The following is a 15,635-nucleotide window of genomic DNA, read 5'->3' on the forward strand; positions in this document are numbered from 1 at the left end:
GGAAAATGACCACTTCAAGCCCATCCTGTATCAATACACCTGTATTTGCTACTAACATGCTGAATTTAATATTTCTCAGGGAAGGATGTTGTGTAGGCCCCAGGGATTTTTGTGGTGTTCATTATATGGCTTTCATCTGAATTTTCCGTGTGGGCATGCTGCTAAACATGGAAGCTTGTTCCTTTGGGGACACAGTTTTTATGTCAATCTCATGCTGCATGAAAGATGTGTGGTAAACCTTCTACAAAACTTCCTTTGTTGTAAGAAGACTAATTTGCCAAATATGAAACTTGATGCAGATGTACGCTGGTTTCTCATATTCACAAAAGATTTGGGGGACGAAAGGAAAAATGTGTTCAAAACTTGACATACAGACTTTCAGGAGCTGGAAAAAGTGGTTTTTTGAATACTCTTCCACAAGTAAGAGCTTATCCAAGAACAGTTATAATTCTACATATTGAAAATCCAAATGTTTTCCTAGGGTGAAATGAGTTGTTTCTGGTCTGGTGTTCTGAGCAGGTTGATTTAGAAAATAAGGGCAGTCCCAAGGAAAAATCTATAGTAAAATAAGGAGAGAGAAAGTGTCTGGCTGGAATACAGTCACTCTCAGTAGCACCCTCACCCAGCACTGCTGCCTGCACACCCTACAGCTTAATGCTACCAACGTCTAAAGTTTTAAAATAACACATCTGGATGGTTGTTTAATTTGCCAGAGTTTAGACATTCCAGACAGAAAGAAGCTTTGAGGGAACCTGGGAAGAGCAATGTTTGCTTTAACCTGGTTTGGTTTTCCTTTTCTGTGCTGCTCAGCTGGAAGAGAGAGCCCAGCAGGCTCCACTGTACGCCACACTGAAAACAGATTAACCTTGGTGGTCTGTGGTAGGAAAAAATCCTGTTTGTGTGGACAAGAAGTGGATGTTCAGTCTTGCCTTGAGTCTTACTAACCCTGCTGCCCAGTGTGGTATAAAGTCAGTGCAGAATTAGTCAGTGCCCTCAGTCCAGCAAGTTGCTCAACAAGCATCTGTCTAGTGATGTGCTCTAACACAGACAAGCAGCAGCGGAGCTTGTAGGCAGGCAGGAGGGATTAAATGAGCCTGGAGGCAGAAGTGTTTGTCACTGTGAGTCATTGTCACCACCCCCCACCCCCTAAGTCATTTGGGGCAGTACTACCTTCCACTGTCGATAGCAACAGTGTTCCTGTTAATTAGATGAAGCTACCAAAAAAGACTGTGTATGTCAACCTACTCAGTGTTATATGTGCCCTACCAAACATGCCTTTTGTTTGACTGGTTCTGGCAAAGAAAGAAAAATCTTCACTCAGAGGGAAAGCCCTCTGAGATATATGTGAATAACAGCAAGGGTACTGATGTGGCCTGCAAAGCTGGCCATAAACAACAGAAAACAAAGTCATGTTTGTTCAAGCTTTGCTTCACAACTGCTCTGATTTTTTGGCCTTACTGGAGTTCCTTCTGTAAATTGAAACAGTTTGCCAGGCTTCTAAGTTATGTCATATTCAGCAACTAATGCAGAGCATGGAATGAGGTGTAGCTTTCTTCTCTGAATAATAAATTTCACTTTCCTCTGCCTTTTCCAAGATTTCCATCTTTTAAACTGTGGTCTTGCTGACAATTGTGGTGCTAGTGTAACTTTGCTGTTTCTCAGTGTGCCTTCAGTAAAGTGGCAACAGCATCTTTAACAGTGATATTTTAAATTTTAAACAAAAATCTCCCCAGAATCACAGGTGCTTCTAAAAAGACACATTGACTTCTGCTTTTGCTGGAAGAATCATTAGTGTAGAAAACATGCAGTAAATGTGTTCTTTAGCAATTACTGCTACTTCTCTGACCCCATACCTTGTTCATCTGGGGATGTATTGTATATACAATTCCTATTATTTCGAAGAGATGGCAACACCCCAAGGATGTTTACTCAGATAGGGGACTGAGCAGAGTTTTCTCATAATTGTAAACAGAGCATTTAAACAATGTAACCCAACTTTTAGCCTGTTCCCATTTTTGAGCATTCAGGTCTACATGACAGACTGATGAGCTCTGCATGTTTGCCAGGAAATCCAGGTTAAACCCAGTCCCCTGAACTCAGGCTTCTGCATCCTGACTCTCATCCTGTTTTTAGAAGAACTGGGGGGATGTTGCAGAAAGGAAGTTGTGTGTTTTCCCTCTTTGGAAATAGATCTGTTTGCTGTCACTGTTTGCTCCATCAGCCTTTGGGCTGTGTTTCAGATGTGGTGTATCTGAGATCTGCTGGGAAAGAAAAGGAAGTGGGTGAGAGACTCAGGAGCACTGCATACAAATAGGACGAGGTACAGACATTCCTATAGACTAATATTTTTCAAAGTCCCTTAATATTTATCTTTTCTAATATTTCTGCTAGAGAAAGAAAGGATGAAAATAATGCGTGAGGTAACAGTTGTGTCTTGTTTCTGATGTTTCAGTTGTTTCCACCACCTTTGTGTGGCAGTGGGTGTTATGAATTGTTGCCTTCTATGCTGATCTACTGCACTTTCTTGAACTGTACCAATCAAGTGCACTCCTGACCAGTAAATTGTCACCCTTCATATCAAGTGCCACAATTCATCCTGCTGTACTCCTCAGGCTGTGGCTCAGTACAGTTCAAACATTCTTGACCCTGTGCTACTCAAGACCTAAATCTGAGACTCTGCCAGAGCAGGGAACTGGCCAGAAGCACACATGTCAGGCAGAAGGAGAAAAGCAGGCATGTGTGGGGTGCAGGTGACACAGGGCAGCATCTCTCAGGGGCTTTGCATTCCCCCGGCATGCGGGAGCTGCTGTGCCTCTGGCAGCTGCACCTCAGCTCCTCCTTCAGCTGCTCCAGAGGGCGATGGCTGTCACCCTGTGTGTGTGCAGGATGTACTGAGCCACTCATGCCTGCCACTCATGCAGCTTGGCCAGATCTCTGGTGCCTTGTTGGGAATGTCTCAGCAGGGGCTGCAGGCTCCTCGGGCATTATGGCTTTCTCTGGGGTTCTTAGCAGGCAAACAGTGAGGCCACAGCACAAGTGGCTCCTATCTGCATTGAATCTGTTGTCATTGCAGGAGACACGATTGACTGAATCAGTCTTTAAGAATTTTTTTGCAATTAATATGCTGTGGTACGGCCATTCCAGCATCCCATGGCATAAACTGGAACTCTGTATCAACCTAAGGCTGGGATAGAGCCTGCATTTCAGTGTTCCTATTTTCCACAATGGTTTTTAGTGAAAGCTGCAGAAAGGTTCATCCAAGCCTCAGTTCTGCCCCCTTTGGTGGTACGTTCATCTACTGGCCTTTGCCAGTAGCTTTTAACACTTGATTCCCCAGTCTTCTTTCCCTGCAGCATCCAAACTGCAGGTCAAGAATTGAATGGAGGAGGTTATTAAATCATCCCTCCAGATCATGGATGGGGGGGGTTTAAATTCTATCAAAGTAGATTCTGGCAGCTTCTCAGAGTGCCCAGATTAATTCTGGCAGGTATTTGTAAGCTCATCTCCAAAAAAAGAGGAGTGCAGGTCTGAAAGAGGATGTAAGGCTGAGAGAGGGCAGAAGCTGAGAATAACAAAGCAAAAAACAAACAAATCCCCCAAACTGAGGTAGATAAAGGCTGCACTTAATTGCCAAGAGAATAAATTATTTCTTTTGCATAGTTTTAAAATGGGAAAGGATATTGGAAGAAAAAGAAGAGGGTTTTTTACTTGAGATGTTTTAACTTAAGATATATTTTTTTTGTACCCTGTCCTTGCAGGAATTGAAAAAAATCACTGAATGTGTATGGCCCTGTTTTCACTTGTTTGAGGCCTGATTTAGTCAAAGGCAAATTATTCATGCTGCCTTTAAACAGCCTCCTCGAGAGAAGTAGGGCAGGAAACTCCCACAATAACCCACACAATGGGAGTGCGAGGCCAGCCAAAATGCTGCCTGGGACACGTGAGGAGGCAAACCAGTGTGCCTTTGAGCAGCTGGAAGAAGATTTCAAGCCTGGTAATTTTGTACAAGGAAGTATGAAGGGCACATTTCACGAGAAAGTCTGACTTGTCACAGCAAGTTGAGATGGCACAGAGTGAGCAATACATGGATAGGAGGGGAAGCATTGCCTGCAGCGTTGGGCCCTGCTCTTTGCTCTCAAAGAGTTTTTAGCTGGCAATTATCTGCCCCCTGGCTGGGAGCAAATATTCTGTTATTAAATACATGGTGTACCCCTGTCAGCCTGCTGCCTGTCCACAGACCAAGCCCACGGGACCAGTGTGGTGGCTTCCATGCTACAGGGTACGCATACACACGCATGGCCCACAAGCAGCTCAGTGTTTGTTTCCACTGAGAAAGTTTTGACCTGCTTAAAGAGCCATTGCTATGGAAACCTAATGAGAAGATAATTGAATGAAACCTCTTTGCTTTCCATCCCTTTCTCACACTGGTGCCAGCAAGGTCAGAACCTTGCAGGCCTCCTTTCTCTTCAGGTTCATGCAAATTTGATAAAAATACCAAAGGCCCATTTTCTTCCCTGTGCCAGCTCCAGTTAGATAAATTACCTTGTATTCAGTCAGGAGCAGTTACAAGTCTGTCAGTTTTTCATACTAATTATGTAAGTGGGCCATTTCTAATGCACACGGATAACCAAATGGCTTTGCAGCAGAGCCAGCATGGGCTTTTGCACTGGTTTATTCACCACTCTGAATATGCATAAATTTCATATACTAAAATTCCCATCTATACCATTTTCCAAAGAGTACTATAAGTAATCATTGGTAAGGAATGAGAGGGGCACTGTCAGTTTATTGAAGATGGTAACAGCAGTGGTTTCATCATCATATGCTGCTGTGCACCTGTGGATTTTATGGCCCATAAATGAGACACAGACATTTGTTAAAGCACATCTGCATTTAAAATATAAATGCCCATCATTCTCACTTCCCATATTTGTTCTGTTTTGGGAATGATGAGATTTCAAAAATCAACAGGCACATTCATGAAAGCAGCGCATGGTGTCATTTGTTTCTGTTCCCAGTTCTGTGGAGTACCAGCACGTTCCTGGGGCACGTATGACTGTGTCTCTTGTAATATCAACCACTCTCTATGAAAGATTAGCCCCAGTGTTTTTCTCTCTGAGATATCAGAATCAGTAAAGTATTAACTGGAAAGCTGTAGCCTAGTTAAAACCAGTCTTAATAATCAGACAGGCTTGGCTGGCTTGTGACCAAATGTGTGCATTTGGTCTTCCTTGCACACCAAGTTTTGGAGACCACCTCCAGGTTTCAAAGGTATTGCTTAGGTGTAACAGTGTTATCCCCACTGCAGCAGTTTCATGGAAAGGTAGTTCAGAGACCATTTTAGGTGTCAGGCTTTGACATTGCTCTTACAGAGCCCCCAGGCTGAAAAACAAGAACCAAAAGTGCCCTCCAGAGGCAATCCTTATGATGATGTTTCGTCTGGTCTGTTTAAAATGTCTGGTTTGGTCTCTTATCTTTCAAGCAGCCTTCTGTAAAAGCAGTTAAATAAGTTTTTTAAGTTGTTCTCCCTTTCTCTGCCTACTGTTGGAAGTTTGTCCAAATAGTTAGGAAATGTTAGCTTCTTTTTTCTAATTTTTTCCAGCATGTGTCTGTTTGTTTCTGTGCCTGATTTATTAATAGGCAGTAAGTTAATCTTCTTGCAGCTTTCCAATTTGACAGGCAAAACTTCGTAGCTTTCTTTTGTAAGATCAGCTATCCAGTTCCGTAGCTATTCTAACAGCTTTCTCTATACCATATCTAGTTTGAATTTATCTTTCTTGAGCAGGAATAATGATGGTTGTACAGCCATTCCCATATATAGTTCTTCATAGTCTTCCTACTGCCATTGGAATTTTCCATCCTTATGCCTTTTAGGAATAATATGTAGGTTTTTTTCTCAGTCATCCTCTTCTACCTGATATCCCCAGGTACTCTGTCATTTGCAGACCTCCAGCATTTGAAAGACTGACTTTTGTGTCTGTCTTGTGTATTTGAACACTTTAATGTTGAATGTAAACTCATTTCTGTTCAGCCAGTCCTTCTAGTCAACAAGTTCCTGGTCCAGGTTCTCTGCTCCAGCTGTTGCTACTAAATTTTGTGTCACTGATCACTTAGTGGCCTGATGTAGTTTGCTAAATTCTGCTCAAACCCATCAACTCTCTAAGGCGGTAATATTTGAGTACTCTAAAAAGTAGCTTCATTTCTGTTTTGGATTTTGTGAGGTTTTTTCTCATTTGTTTATTTCAGCACTTTGGCTTGAAGAGGCACAAAGTACTGGCCTAGAGATGGTTTTGGGTTTGTGAGATTAATGAATTACAGCTTTGACCCCATCTCTTGCCCGCTTTCAGAGATTATGTGTTGATAAGAAAATACTCCTTCCCTCTGGCTGTAAATCTTGTTTTGTTCTTCATTGTGTGAACACATACCCATACATTTCTTCTGCTTTATGCAGTGACAGAGTGCGTTTCATGTGAAAGTTTGCTAATGAAGTTGTACATCAGACCACAACAAAAATGAAGGCCTCCATGGTGGAGTAATGGCATTTGGCTCCCTTTCAGACACACAGTGCTGAAACTTCTGCCAAGTGTCACTGCATCATTAACTTTCAGTACAAGTTATCAGTCTATGAATGGAAGAACACAAATCACTTTCAGGGCACGTTCACAGAAGCGCTGCAGATTTAACAGAGTAAGGGAGTGTAATTTACAAATCAAACATACAGCGACACCAAGGTAGTCTGGAATTTTTCACCAGACATCTAGCAAGTAAAATGCTTGATTGACTTCACTGAGGATTTTTAAGCATTGGAATTGTCAGGTGGAGCTGAAACGCAAGTGCCTTATCAGGCACTATGTGGTAAGTTTTGTTGGCATTTCCATCTCTTCAGAGCAGCTGCTAGCATTTTCAAGGTCAGCCCAGGCATGGAAGATTTCCTCTTGAAGGAATGCATGAAATGATAATTGGAATTTGCATCCTCTGATGAAACTCAGCATAGTTCTTAAATCAGTTATAAATGAGAAGGTGGTCTGCTTGCTGTGGATCCTGCTTTCCTCCTTGCCCCCTCTGGTTCGGGCGTGTCAGATGTTCGCTCCTACTGCCTTCCCCTTCTTTGGAGGCCAGTTTATGATGAGTTGGTGGCCTCAGGCTAACTCTTACTGAACAGATGTCCACATCACAAATGTTGCCGCTACACCTGCTGCTTACTTGCATCGTTCTTGGCAACTGTGCAAGAGAAGAAAAGGATAAAAATGGATTTGGAGGCCACAGAGCACAAGAGACTGCCTTTCCACTTTAAGGGTGATTTCACTAGTGACGCAGAGTTCTGATCATTAACAGATTTCATTTTCTCAGGATAGTGATTTGGTACAATTCATGGATACTAAATTAATTTAAAATAAATAGAATAACTGCTTGATGGGTGGAGTCCATGCTCATCTGCAAAAAAATGTAGCGGATTAATTGTCAGTTCCAACAGAGCTTGGCTTTCATAAAAAGAAAAATCTCCAACTCCACATATTTTTTTATCTGATTTAGCTTTATTTAGAAAAATACTTGCTGACAACTTTACTTTGAAGTGTCTGGATTAATTCCTGGTGCTGTTGAAGGGCTTTTGCTGGAAATTTTCATCCTGAAAGTATGGGGTTTGTATTTTTCACCTTTCACTAGGCTTCTTAAAAATTAAGCATCTGCTGGTATATTATTGATTTTTCCCCTTCAAGAGTTAACACCAGCAAGGAAGACGCTAAATGTCTCCCTTCTCGTGGTGCACTAAAAATTTGAAGTTTGTTTGCTTTAATTAGTTTGCAGTTTGTGGTGGATTAAATTTCTGAGCAGTCTGAGTATTTCAGAGCTTCACTATGCCAGACCCTCCTTGTCTAGATGAATTACTGAGTCACCCTGAAACTTTGTATTGTCTCGTTTCCCCTTTAATGATACCTTTGCAAATTGATGTGTTTCCTGCTTATAAGATGTTGGCCAGTAATTGCGTGTTTCTTCTAAACACCGACCTGGCTTGAACTGTAATTTCCCTTCAAGTGGTTTAGTGAATTGATCAGAAACTCTTTATTGCCCTCTGCCGGGGGTCTGAGAGAGCTCAGGGAGCCCGTGCAGACAGTGTGCATGGACAGCAACAAGAGTGTGTCGTGTGTGTGTTATTATATGGCCTCATTCAGGGAATGATTTGGCTTGAGGTCTGCTTGGTACGCTGTGGTGTGTGTGTTTCCATCGTGCTTGGCTGCAGCACAGCCACCACACAATGGGACATTGGTGTGTCATGGGGCTGAGCCCGCAGCAAAGACACCGCACTGATGCTTTGCACATGGAGCCTCCAGCAAAGCCCTCGATGCTTGCAGAAGTTGTTCACTGCTTTGCTGCAGCATGGCTAAATGGCAATTCCCACAGGAAGGCTTCAAAGAATAATGCAAGGTTTGGTAATTTCTGTTAGCTCCATTTATGCAGACAGAATAAAAAGGCAGTGAAGCGGGGTGATGTTGTCTCATCAGAGATCCCACAATGAACTGTTGGCACTGAGTTGGAATCCATTGTGGAAAACTGGTTCAGTGAACATAAAGACCAAGAACAAAAGATATATTTGCTATTTTAGTGAGTTGTTTGTAAAGCCCATGTGCTGGCCTTGGCTTAAGTCTCTCCAGCTAGCTTTTGAGGAAGGGAGCGTACACTGGTGAGAAAGCACACACAGAAGGGATTTGGGAGAAGCTGTAGTCTCCAGTCAGTTATGGTTGCACTTCATACGGTCTGGACAAACTTTCTCCACCTTGTCTTTAAATCTCTACTGCTGTCTTCCACATGGTGGCTTCTGGAGGTATAATGGGCACATACTTACACAGATTGTCAGATAAAAACCAAATAGAACTGAAAATTGATGTACAGCTAAACAAGTGCAGTGTCCCAGTTCTACAGCTTCTAAGGCAGCAAAATTACTGTTTTACAAATGGAAGTGGGGAAACTATGTGAATAATTGTTTTTCTGAGGAATCCTTGGACTCCTTTGCCTTAACTGTTGGTTTCTGTCAGTATATATTTTTCTATGCTGGTCACAAAAGGCTCATTTCAGAAGGAAACTCAGTTACTGTGGTCAGACCAGTAGGTTCAGTTTTCATTTCCAACTTGCTGTGTTGGGAAGAAAAGGGAAGAGAAAGCAGCTCATGATATATTGTTTGGAAACTATAATTTACTGTAACCAGACAACTCCCCTGAAATGTGAAAAGCCTGCATCAATAAGTCCATTTCTCTTTTGTGTCCTAGGCTCTCCATTCATAAATCAAGTTCAGAAGAAGGCTCTGTAGGTCAGTATATTTCATTTTATTTGATACTCCTATGGAATTCTTAAACAGCTTTTGAGTTTTGCTTGTGCTGGGATGTGAAGAGCTGGCAGAAGTCAGCAACATTTGTGCGTGTGGAGGGCTAGTCTCAGCAGCTTTCAGTTTGATGCTGAGTGTCTCAGCAATCACTGAAACTGCCCAGCCAGCATTATCATGTGATAAATATGCATCTTTTGACTTGTTATATTGAACTGAAAATGTTTGCATGTTAGATCACAGCTAGCCTGTTCTTTTGTATTCCAAAAATTACCACCACCAGTAAATAATGGAGGTTCTTTGTTATTTTTGTTTGTATCATGCCAGAGTTTCTTTCTTTGTTTCTGAAATTGCTTATTGGAAAAGAAAAATAAATTTAGGAGGTTTTTCTTTTTTGTTTCCTTTTAATGCTATTCTAGGGACATGTCCACACAGTCTAAACTTAAGCAGTATTTCAGAGAGTTAGGAAGCTCAGCTCTAGGTCATCCAGGGCAAGATCTTAAATACTAATAGCGCTTTGTCAGTAGCATTTCTGCCAGATCAGGCACAGTATGTTCATTTGTAGGTGGCATAAACTTTATAGCATGTGCCCTGGTTAATTCAACAGAATACAGATATATATGCCCTACTTTGAGCTAGGTCCCATTTGTCTTTCTAGACCAAATTATTTAGTTTGAGGTCATCAATCCATATGGAAATCCAGTGCTTGTGGACATAGAGACCCAGCCCTGTACAGTCCAGGCATACAGAGAGCAAGGGTCAGGTGTAGCTGATGATCTCATGCCAAGTAGCAGAACGTGTGTGTGTGTGTATGTATATATATGTTAATTATTTCATTTCTTGATAGATATGCACAGATACACTAGAAAATCACTTACCTGGGTTGTGGCTTAGGCTGCATAATTGTGATTCAGTTAAAGAGAACAAACCAACAAAATACTTCAAAAACACCTCCAGACTTGACATTAACAACTCAAAAGACATCAAAATTGATGTAAAATATTTTATATTTATAATTCAAAATATGTAAGTTACTGGCTTATCTCCATCCTCTATAGCATTGGCAATTATGAAAGAATGGGCATTGCCCTGAAATTGCTACATCAACTTAGTTCTAGTATGGAATAAATAGAGAAAACCAGAAAAATTGAGGGTTTTTTATTCTTGTTTCTGATTTAAAAATGGAATGTAATGTTTGAAAGTGTCTCTAGAATTTACTAACTAATGTTTCTTTCTAAAATTGTTTTTCCCTTTCCCCTCATCCTCCCACTCCACTTTCCTTTTAGGGAAAGCAGACTGGAAAAAGAAAAATAAGTTTTTTTGGCAGAATTTCCGAAAGAACCAGAAAGGACTAATGAGGCAGACTTCAAAAGGTAAAGTTTTTTCAGTAGTGCACATGCTATCCATATAAAACATAAGGAGCCAGCATCACAAAGGGATAAAATGCATTTGTGATAGTGTGGCAGCTGGGGTCTCTGGCTCTGGAAGTGTCACAGGTTTGGTTCATTGTGACAGCGCTCAGAATGACAAGTCAAATCCTTGAGACTGCAGACAGGAAGCTGGGCTGCCTTTGGTCCTTACTGCCAGTGATGGCACACATGTGAAGTGGTGCAGTTAATATATAATTGAGAGATGTATCTAAAGAAGATGCCTTTTTTTTTCCCCCTAGTCCTGACTTGGTAAGAGGAATACTGTTCTGCTTAAATTGGAAGGATATTTCTCCTTTCTTTGGCATTTCGTTACTTTGACCTGCTTGCTTTAGGCTTGAATCCAGCCTGTCATAGTAGAAGACACTATGAGAAGGAGCAGTAAAAGTGTCTCTGGAGACCAGTGCAAATGTAGGCTTGATTCCACTTAAACTGTCAGGTGTCTTTCTCTAGTTCTCCTGCATAAGATGCAGCTGAGGATTGCATTGAGTGTTTCTCTTTCCGCAGAAAATTTCTGTTTCCCCATGTGTATCAGTTAGCTTCTTATGTTGCAAACAGATGCTTCCCCACGTCTCTCTGTTCAGGTAGATTGTGAAAGATGATAAAAGCCCATTTAGTAGGTCCAGAAGGGACTCACTTGCAGTTAAGTGTGGGTCCTTGCTGGTTCTCAAGGCAAGTTCTAACTCTCTGTGCTGGCATGCCAAGCACATAGCAGGAGAGGTAGCTGAGGGTGCAGTACATCTGACACCATGTGCCAGATTAGTGGGTGATTAGCTAGTCTGGATAGATCACAAGCAGTGGCCAGTCCACAGCAGAGAGCTGCAAGCGCCCAGCTCAACATTCCTGAACAGGCAAGTTCTGGCAGCTGATTCCAGTAATCCTCAGGGCTGAGTGCTTGACTTTTCCAGCATTAGCACCTCCTCCTTTAATTCTTGTCTTTCAGGGTCAATAGCCACGTGATGACGGTCAGTTTTTATTCCTCCTTTTCGTCCTTGCTTTCAGTATCAAAGTAGACTTTGTTTTTTAGTTCTAAATTGCTTCCTTTTATTGCTCAGTTACTTCGGAATCAGTCAGTCTATTGAAAACATACCATCAGCCTGCTCTAGGGAGGGTGTGTTTCTGGCCTGCCAGATCCACGTGACAAGAAGATTTTAGAGCACTGGGTAAAATCCAGTTTCAATGTACCCTGCCCTGTGTATGAATTCTTACATGTGCCTAAAATATTTGTGCTTTTTTTGTGCAGGAGAAGATGTCGGTTATGTGGCCAGCGAGATCACAATGAGTGATGAGGAACGGATCCAGCTGATGATGATGGTGAAAGAGAAGATGATCACCATTGAGGAAGCACTTGCTAGGGTATGATATGTGCATGCTTCAGTCTCCTTGACAAACATGTTCTAGAGCGTAGGATGTATCAATCTGGAGCTTTATTTCATTAACAAAACATAGGAGAAGGTGGAGAAGGCCTGCCTGTTGGCCCCATTGCAATAGGTAGCATAAATTAGGTAGGAATTCCTTTGTTTATTGAGTGAGATTTCACTCAACCAGAAATTGATAGCCAGTACGTGGTAAATTGCTTCTCTCCATTAACAATAAAAGTACTAATCAGAGAAAAGATTAAGTGCAGACTTTTTCATTGCAGCTGCCTAAAGTGAGGGAGAAGAATCTCTCTTACTTGTACTAGCTCTTACTTATTATGTTCATAGGTTTAAGTACCAACAGAAATGCTTCAGGTTTTGCTGAACTTGCCTTACTCAATAGAGAACATATATATTTCTTACTATTTTCGTTTAAGCTAAAATTTTTATGCCTATTTCTTAGCCAAAAAGGAGATTTTTTTTGCTTATATAACACTCAAGAAAACATCTTCACCCATTTTTTACATATGTCATTATGTCAGATGTAAAACACAGATATTTTTTATAAGTGGGGTGGCTGTCACAAGTGTTTCTTTACAAACTCTAAATGTTAATAACCCACAAGAAAAAGAACTATAAAGTATTACTGCATTTGTGCAGCAATAGGGCCAAGGTTTTAATTGCTCAGGAACCAAAGGAAGATTTAAGTTTCAACACAACCTTTGTGTAAAATACTGTGATGGAACACAGGATGTTCTGTATGGGCTCCATTGGAGAAAACATCATTTAGATTGGTTGGCAGTCAGATAAATATCTTTACTGACATACTACATTGTGAAATAGATTATTGTAGAATATAAATTTATGTTATTGTCTGAATAAAATATTGCTTAGCTGGAAATCATATACTGAAAAATGCAAGATTTTAAAATTACTGGGTTGGAATATTGGGAATAGTTCTTCTTCTCTGCTGTTAAAGTTTTGTGGGGTGAAAGGGTTGTACCTAATCTGATAGTTCATCTATGGACTGGTAGAGTTTCCCTCTAGTGGTCTGAGCTACTAGCAACAGCCTTGTTTTTTAAAATATCAGTTCTTATCCTTACAACACTTTGACTCCTCTGGTAATGGTTTTGTCTGAAGCCTTTTATCGGACAATGGGAGAGATTTCTTTTTTTTTTCCTTACAAAGAATGGTTCCTAGTCTTTAATGCAGATCATTTTCTTTATGAAGGAAATTGGCAGGTCATTGTAATTTAGTCTGTCCACTGTAAACTCTGCCTCTAAGATGGGGACATATAATTTATGTTTTACCAACAATAGGTCATCAAATTTCAGTATTTACAGGTCATTGCCTTCTAAGAGAAAAACCCCAGCAACTAATTTTTCTTATTTCCTATTGTTGGACAATTTATTTTGAGTAAGTGAGATGTGCAGTGGAAAAATTCAGATTTTCCCAGATCCACAATGATACAGGGGGAAAGAATGAAATTACATTAACTCTTGGTATTTTAATGAAGATTGATCTCTTCTTGTCACTGGAAAATGTTCTTTCTGTCTTTTCAAATTTCAGCTGAAAGAGTATGAAGCCCAGCACAGGCAGTCGAGTGTTGTAGATGTTACAGAATGGCCTGATGGCTCTTACTCGACACTTGATGGGTCTTCCAATTGTAATGTAAGTACCTGTCATTGTGATATACCTGTCATTTAATATTTAAATTCTTTCATTGCAGTACTGAAATATCCTGATTTACCTGGCAATTTCCTTAATAGCAAATGTATCACTGACCTTGTGATGCTCTGTTCTGTGTGCAAAGAATCTTTAACTTGCATTTGAAATCTTCAAAATCTATTGTCATAGACTTCAACAGTCTTATTGTATAATATCTCTTTTTTCTTTTTAAATCTCACCGCTTTGTCACTGAGCTTTTGAAACACAAGTTGTCCCAGGCAAAAATCCCCCTCGTTTCAAAACCCACAGAAAATAGCTTTTAGGTCATTTAGAGGGAAGTTGTTGATTCATCAGTAGAATTTCTCAGGCTTTTCTAGCCCTTGTTGATGCATTCTAGATGAGGAACTGGCTAAATCCTAGCTGCCTGCTGCCTTCAAACACTTCTGTCTCTGCATTTGCAAACTCACAGCCCAGAGTTTGTGGCTTTTGTCAGATCCATAAACAGTAAGGCAGCTTTCCTCCCTTTTTTTTTTTTTTTTTCCTTCTGAGCTGTTTAACTTCTGTTGTTTTTATGGGCACCAGACAGTCTTTGTGTTATGCCATACTGAATTAATTATTTTTTCCTTCCGGATATCTTCATTTTCACTGAGTAGTTTATTCCACTTCAGTTCTCTAATTGGAAGTTCACAGATAAATCTTACAGAAGAACACATTTGACTGTCAAATTCAAGCTCTTTGTAACCCATATAATTGAATCATAGGCTTTTGAGATGATTGGTTGATTTATTTATTTTATTGTCAATGGAATTTCCTGCTAACTGCAGCAGCCAGTTAGCTCCTCCTTCCTCAATGAAAAAAGGAATGCAATGTCATTTTATGAGATGTTTAACATATTTGGTGGCAGAGAAAGATTTTGTTGTTTGTGTTCAAAAAAATATGCCCATCTTTAGTTACATTGGAGCAGAGGGGAACTGATGTTGCCTTATACTCTGTTCTGATATATCAAAAATGTGCAAAGAATAGAGAAGGAAGGATCCTGACTCTCCTGAACTGATTGTTTAGCCAGCTGAAAGATGTCTGATCTTTCCTCATGAGTATTTATAGCTTGAACTTTCCCTTCTTTTAAGGCTTTTGTCCAGGGTACCTATAGCATAAGCCCCTCAAAACTCTCATTTACCATGGTCAAATCTCAGAAGGATAATGAATTTCTCTTAAATCTTTTGATAGTGGTTTGCGCTTGTGTTGAATTACTGAAAGCTGTGTATATCTCTTGAGGACTGAACATGATTCAGTATTTCTGCCCTAATGGAATGCCTTGGCACCTTTTTTCTAAAGTTATTTTCCTAAGCCATCTTTGCACTTTGAGCCAACAGCTTGGTTGCCTCTCTCTGATGTTCTGGTAGGATTTGAACCAAATTTCTGCTAACTTCAGTAATTATCTACAGGGATTTCTATTCAATCACTCTAGATAATTCTCAAGACTTTTGCCCTCGCTCCTGATTTTTATCCCCATTGACTTTAACAGAAGCTGTGAAACTGCTTGCCTTCAAGGAAACAGGATCATCTGCAGAAATGAAAGTACATGTTAGAACAAAACTCAGCCTGACCTTTTTTTTTATGGACAAGAATGAAACTGAGGCTAACTGGTGTGAAGGACTTTGGGCTGTAATTGACAAAAGGGAAAAACAAACAAAAAAAAGTATCAGATATGTCTAGAGATAGGATATGTGTTCACTCATACTTTTTTGCCAAAGGACCTCTCTACTAATCTGAAATGAGCAGCTTTTGAGACATGTAAAGATTATTCTGTTTTCAAGCCCTGTCTTTCCCAAATTTTTTTGGGAAAGAGTTTTGGTTTGAGTTTCA

At 40.5% G+C, this 15,635-nt stretch overlaps 1 protein-coding gene across 4 annotated transcripts in view; it reads left to right on the plus strand.

Moving 5' to 3' along the window:
• LOC134415750 (SAM and SH3 domain-containing protein 1-like) overlaps nt 1-15,635 on the plus strand; it is a 525,301-nt gene that overhangs the window by 470,074 nt on the left and 39,592 nt on the right. For 3 of the 4 annotated variants that reach the window (XM_063151546.1, XM_063151549.1, XM_063151548.1), the window contains exons 5-8: nt 9,264-9,304; nt 10,603-10,689; nt 11,987-12,099; nt 13,671-13,772. In XM_063151546.1, the coding sequence (XP_063007616.1) occupies nt 9,264-9,304; nt 10,603-10,689; nt 11,987-12,099; nt 13,671-13,772 (343 nt within the window). The remainder of the gene's footprint in view (nt 1-9,263; nt 9,305-10,602; nt 10,690-11,986; nt 12,100-13,670; nt 13,773-15,635) is intronic. The other variant, XM_063151547.1, reaches the window with a different exon arrangement.

The sequence above is a fragment of the Melospiza melodia genome, chromosome 3 (genome assembly GCF_035770615.1).
Source record: "Melospiza melodia melodia isolate bMelMel2 chromosome 3, bMelMel2.pri, whole genome shotgun sequence".
Classification (NCBI taxonomy): Eukaryota; Metazoa; Chordata; class Aves; order Passeriformes; family Passerellidae; genus Melospiza; species Melospiza melodia.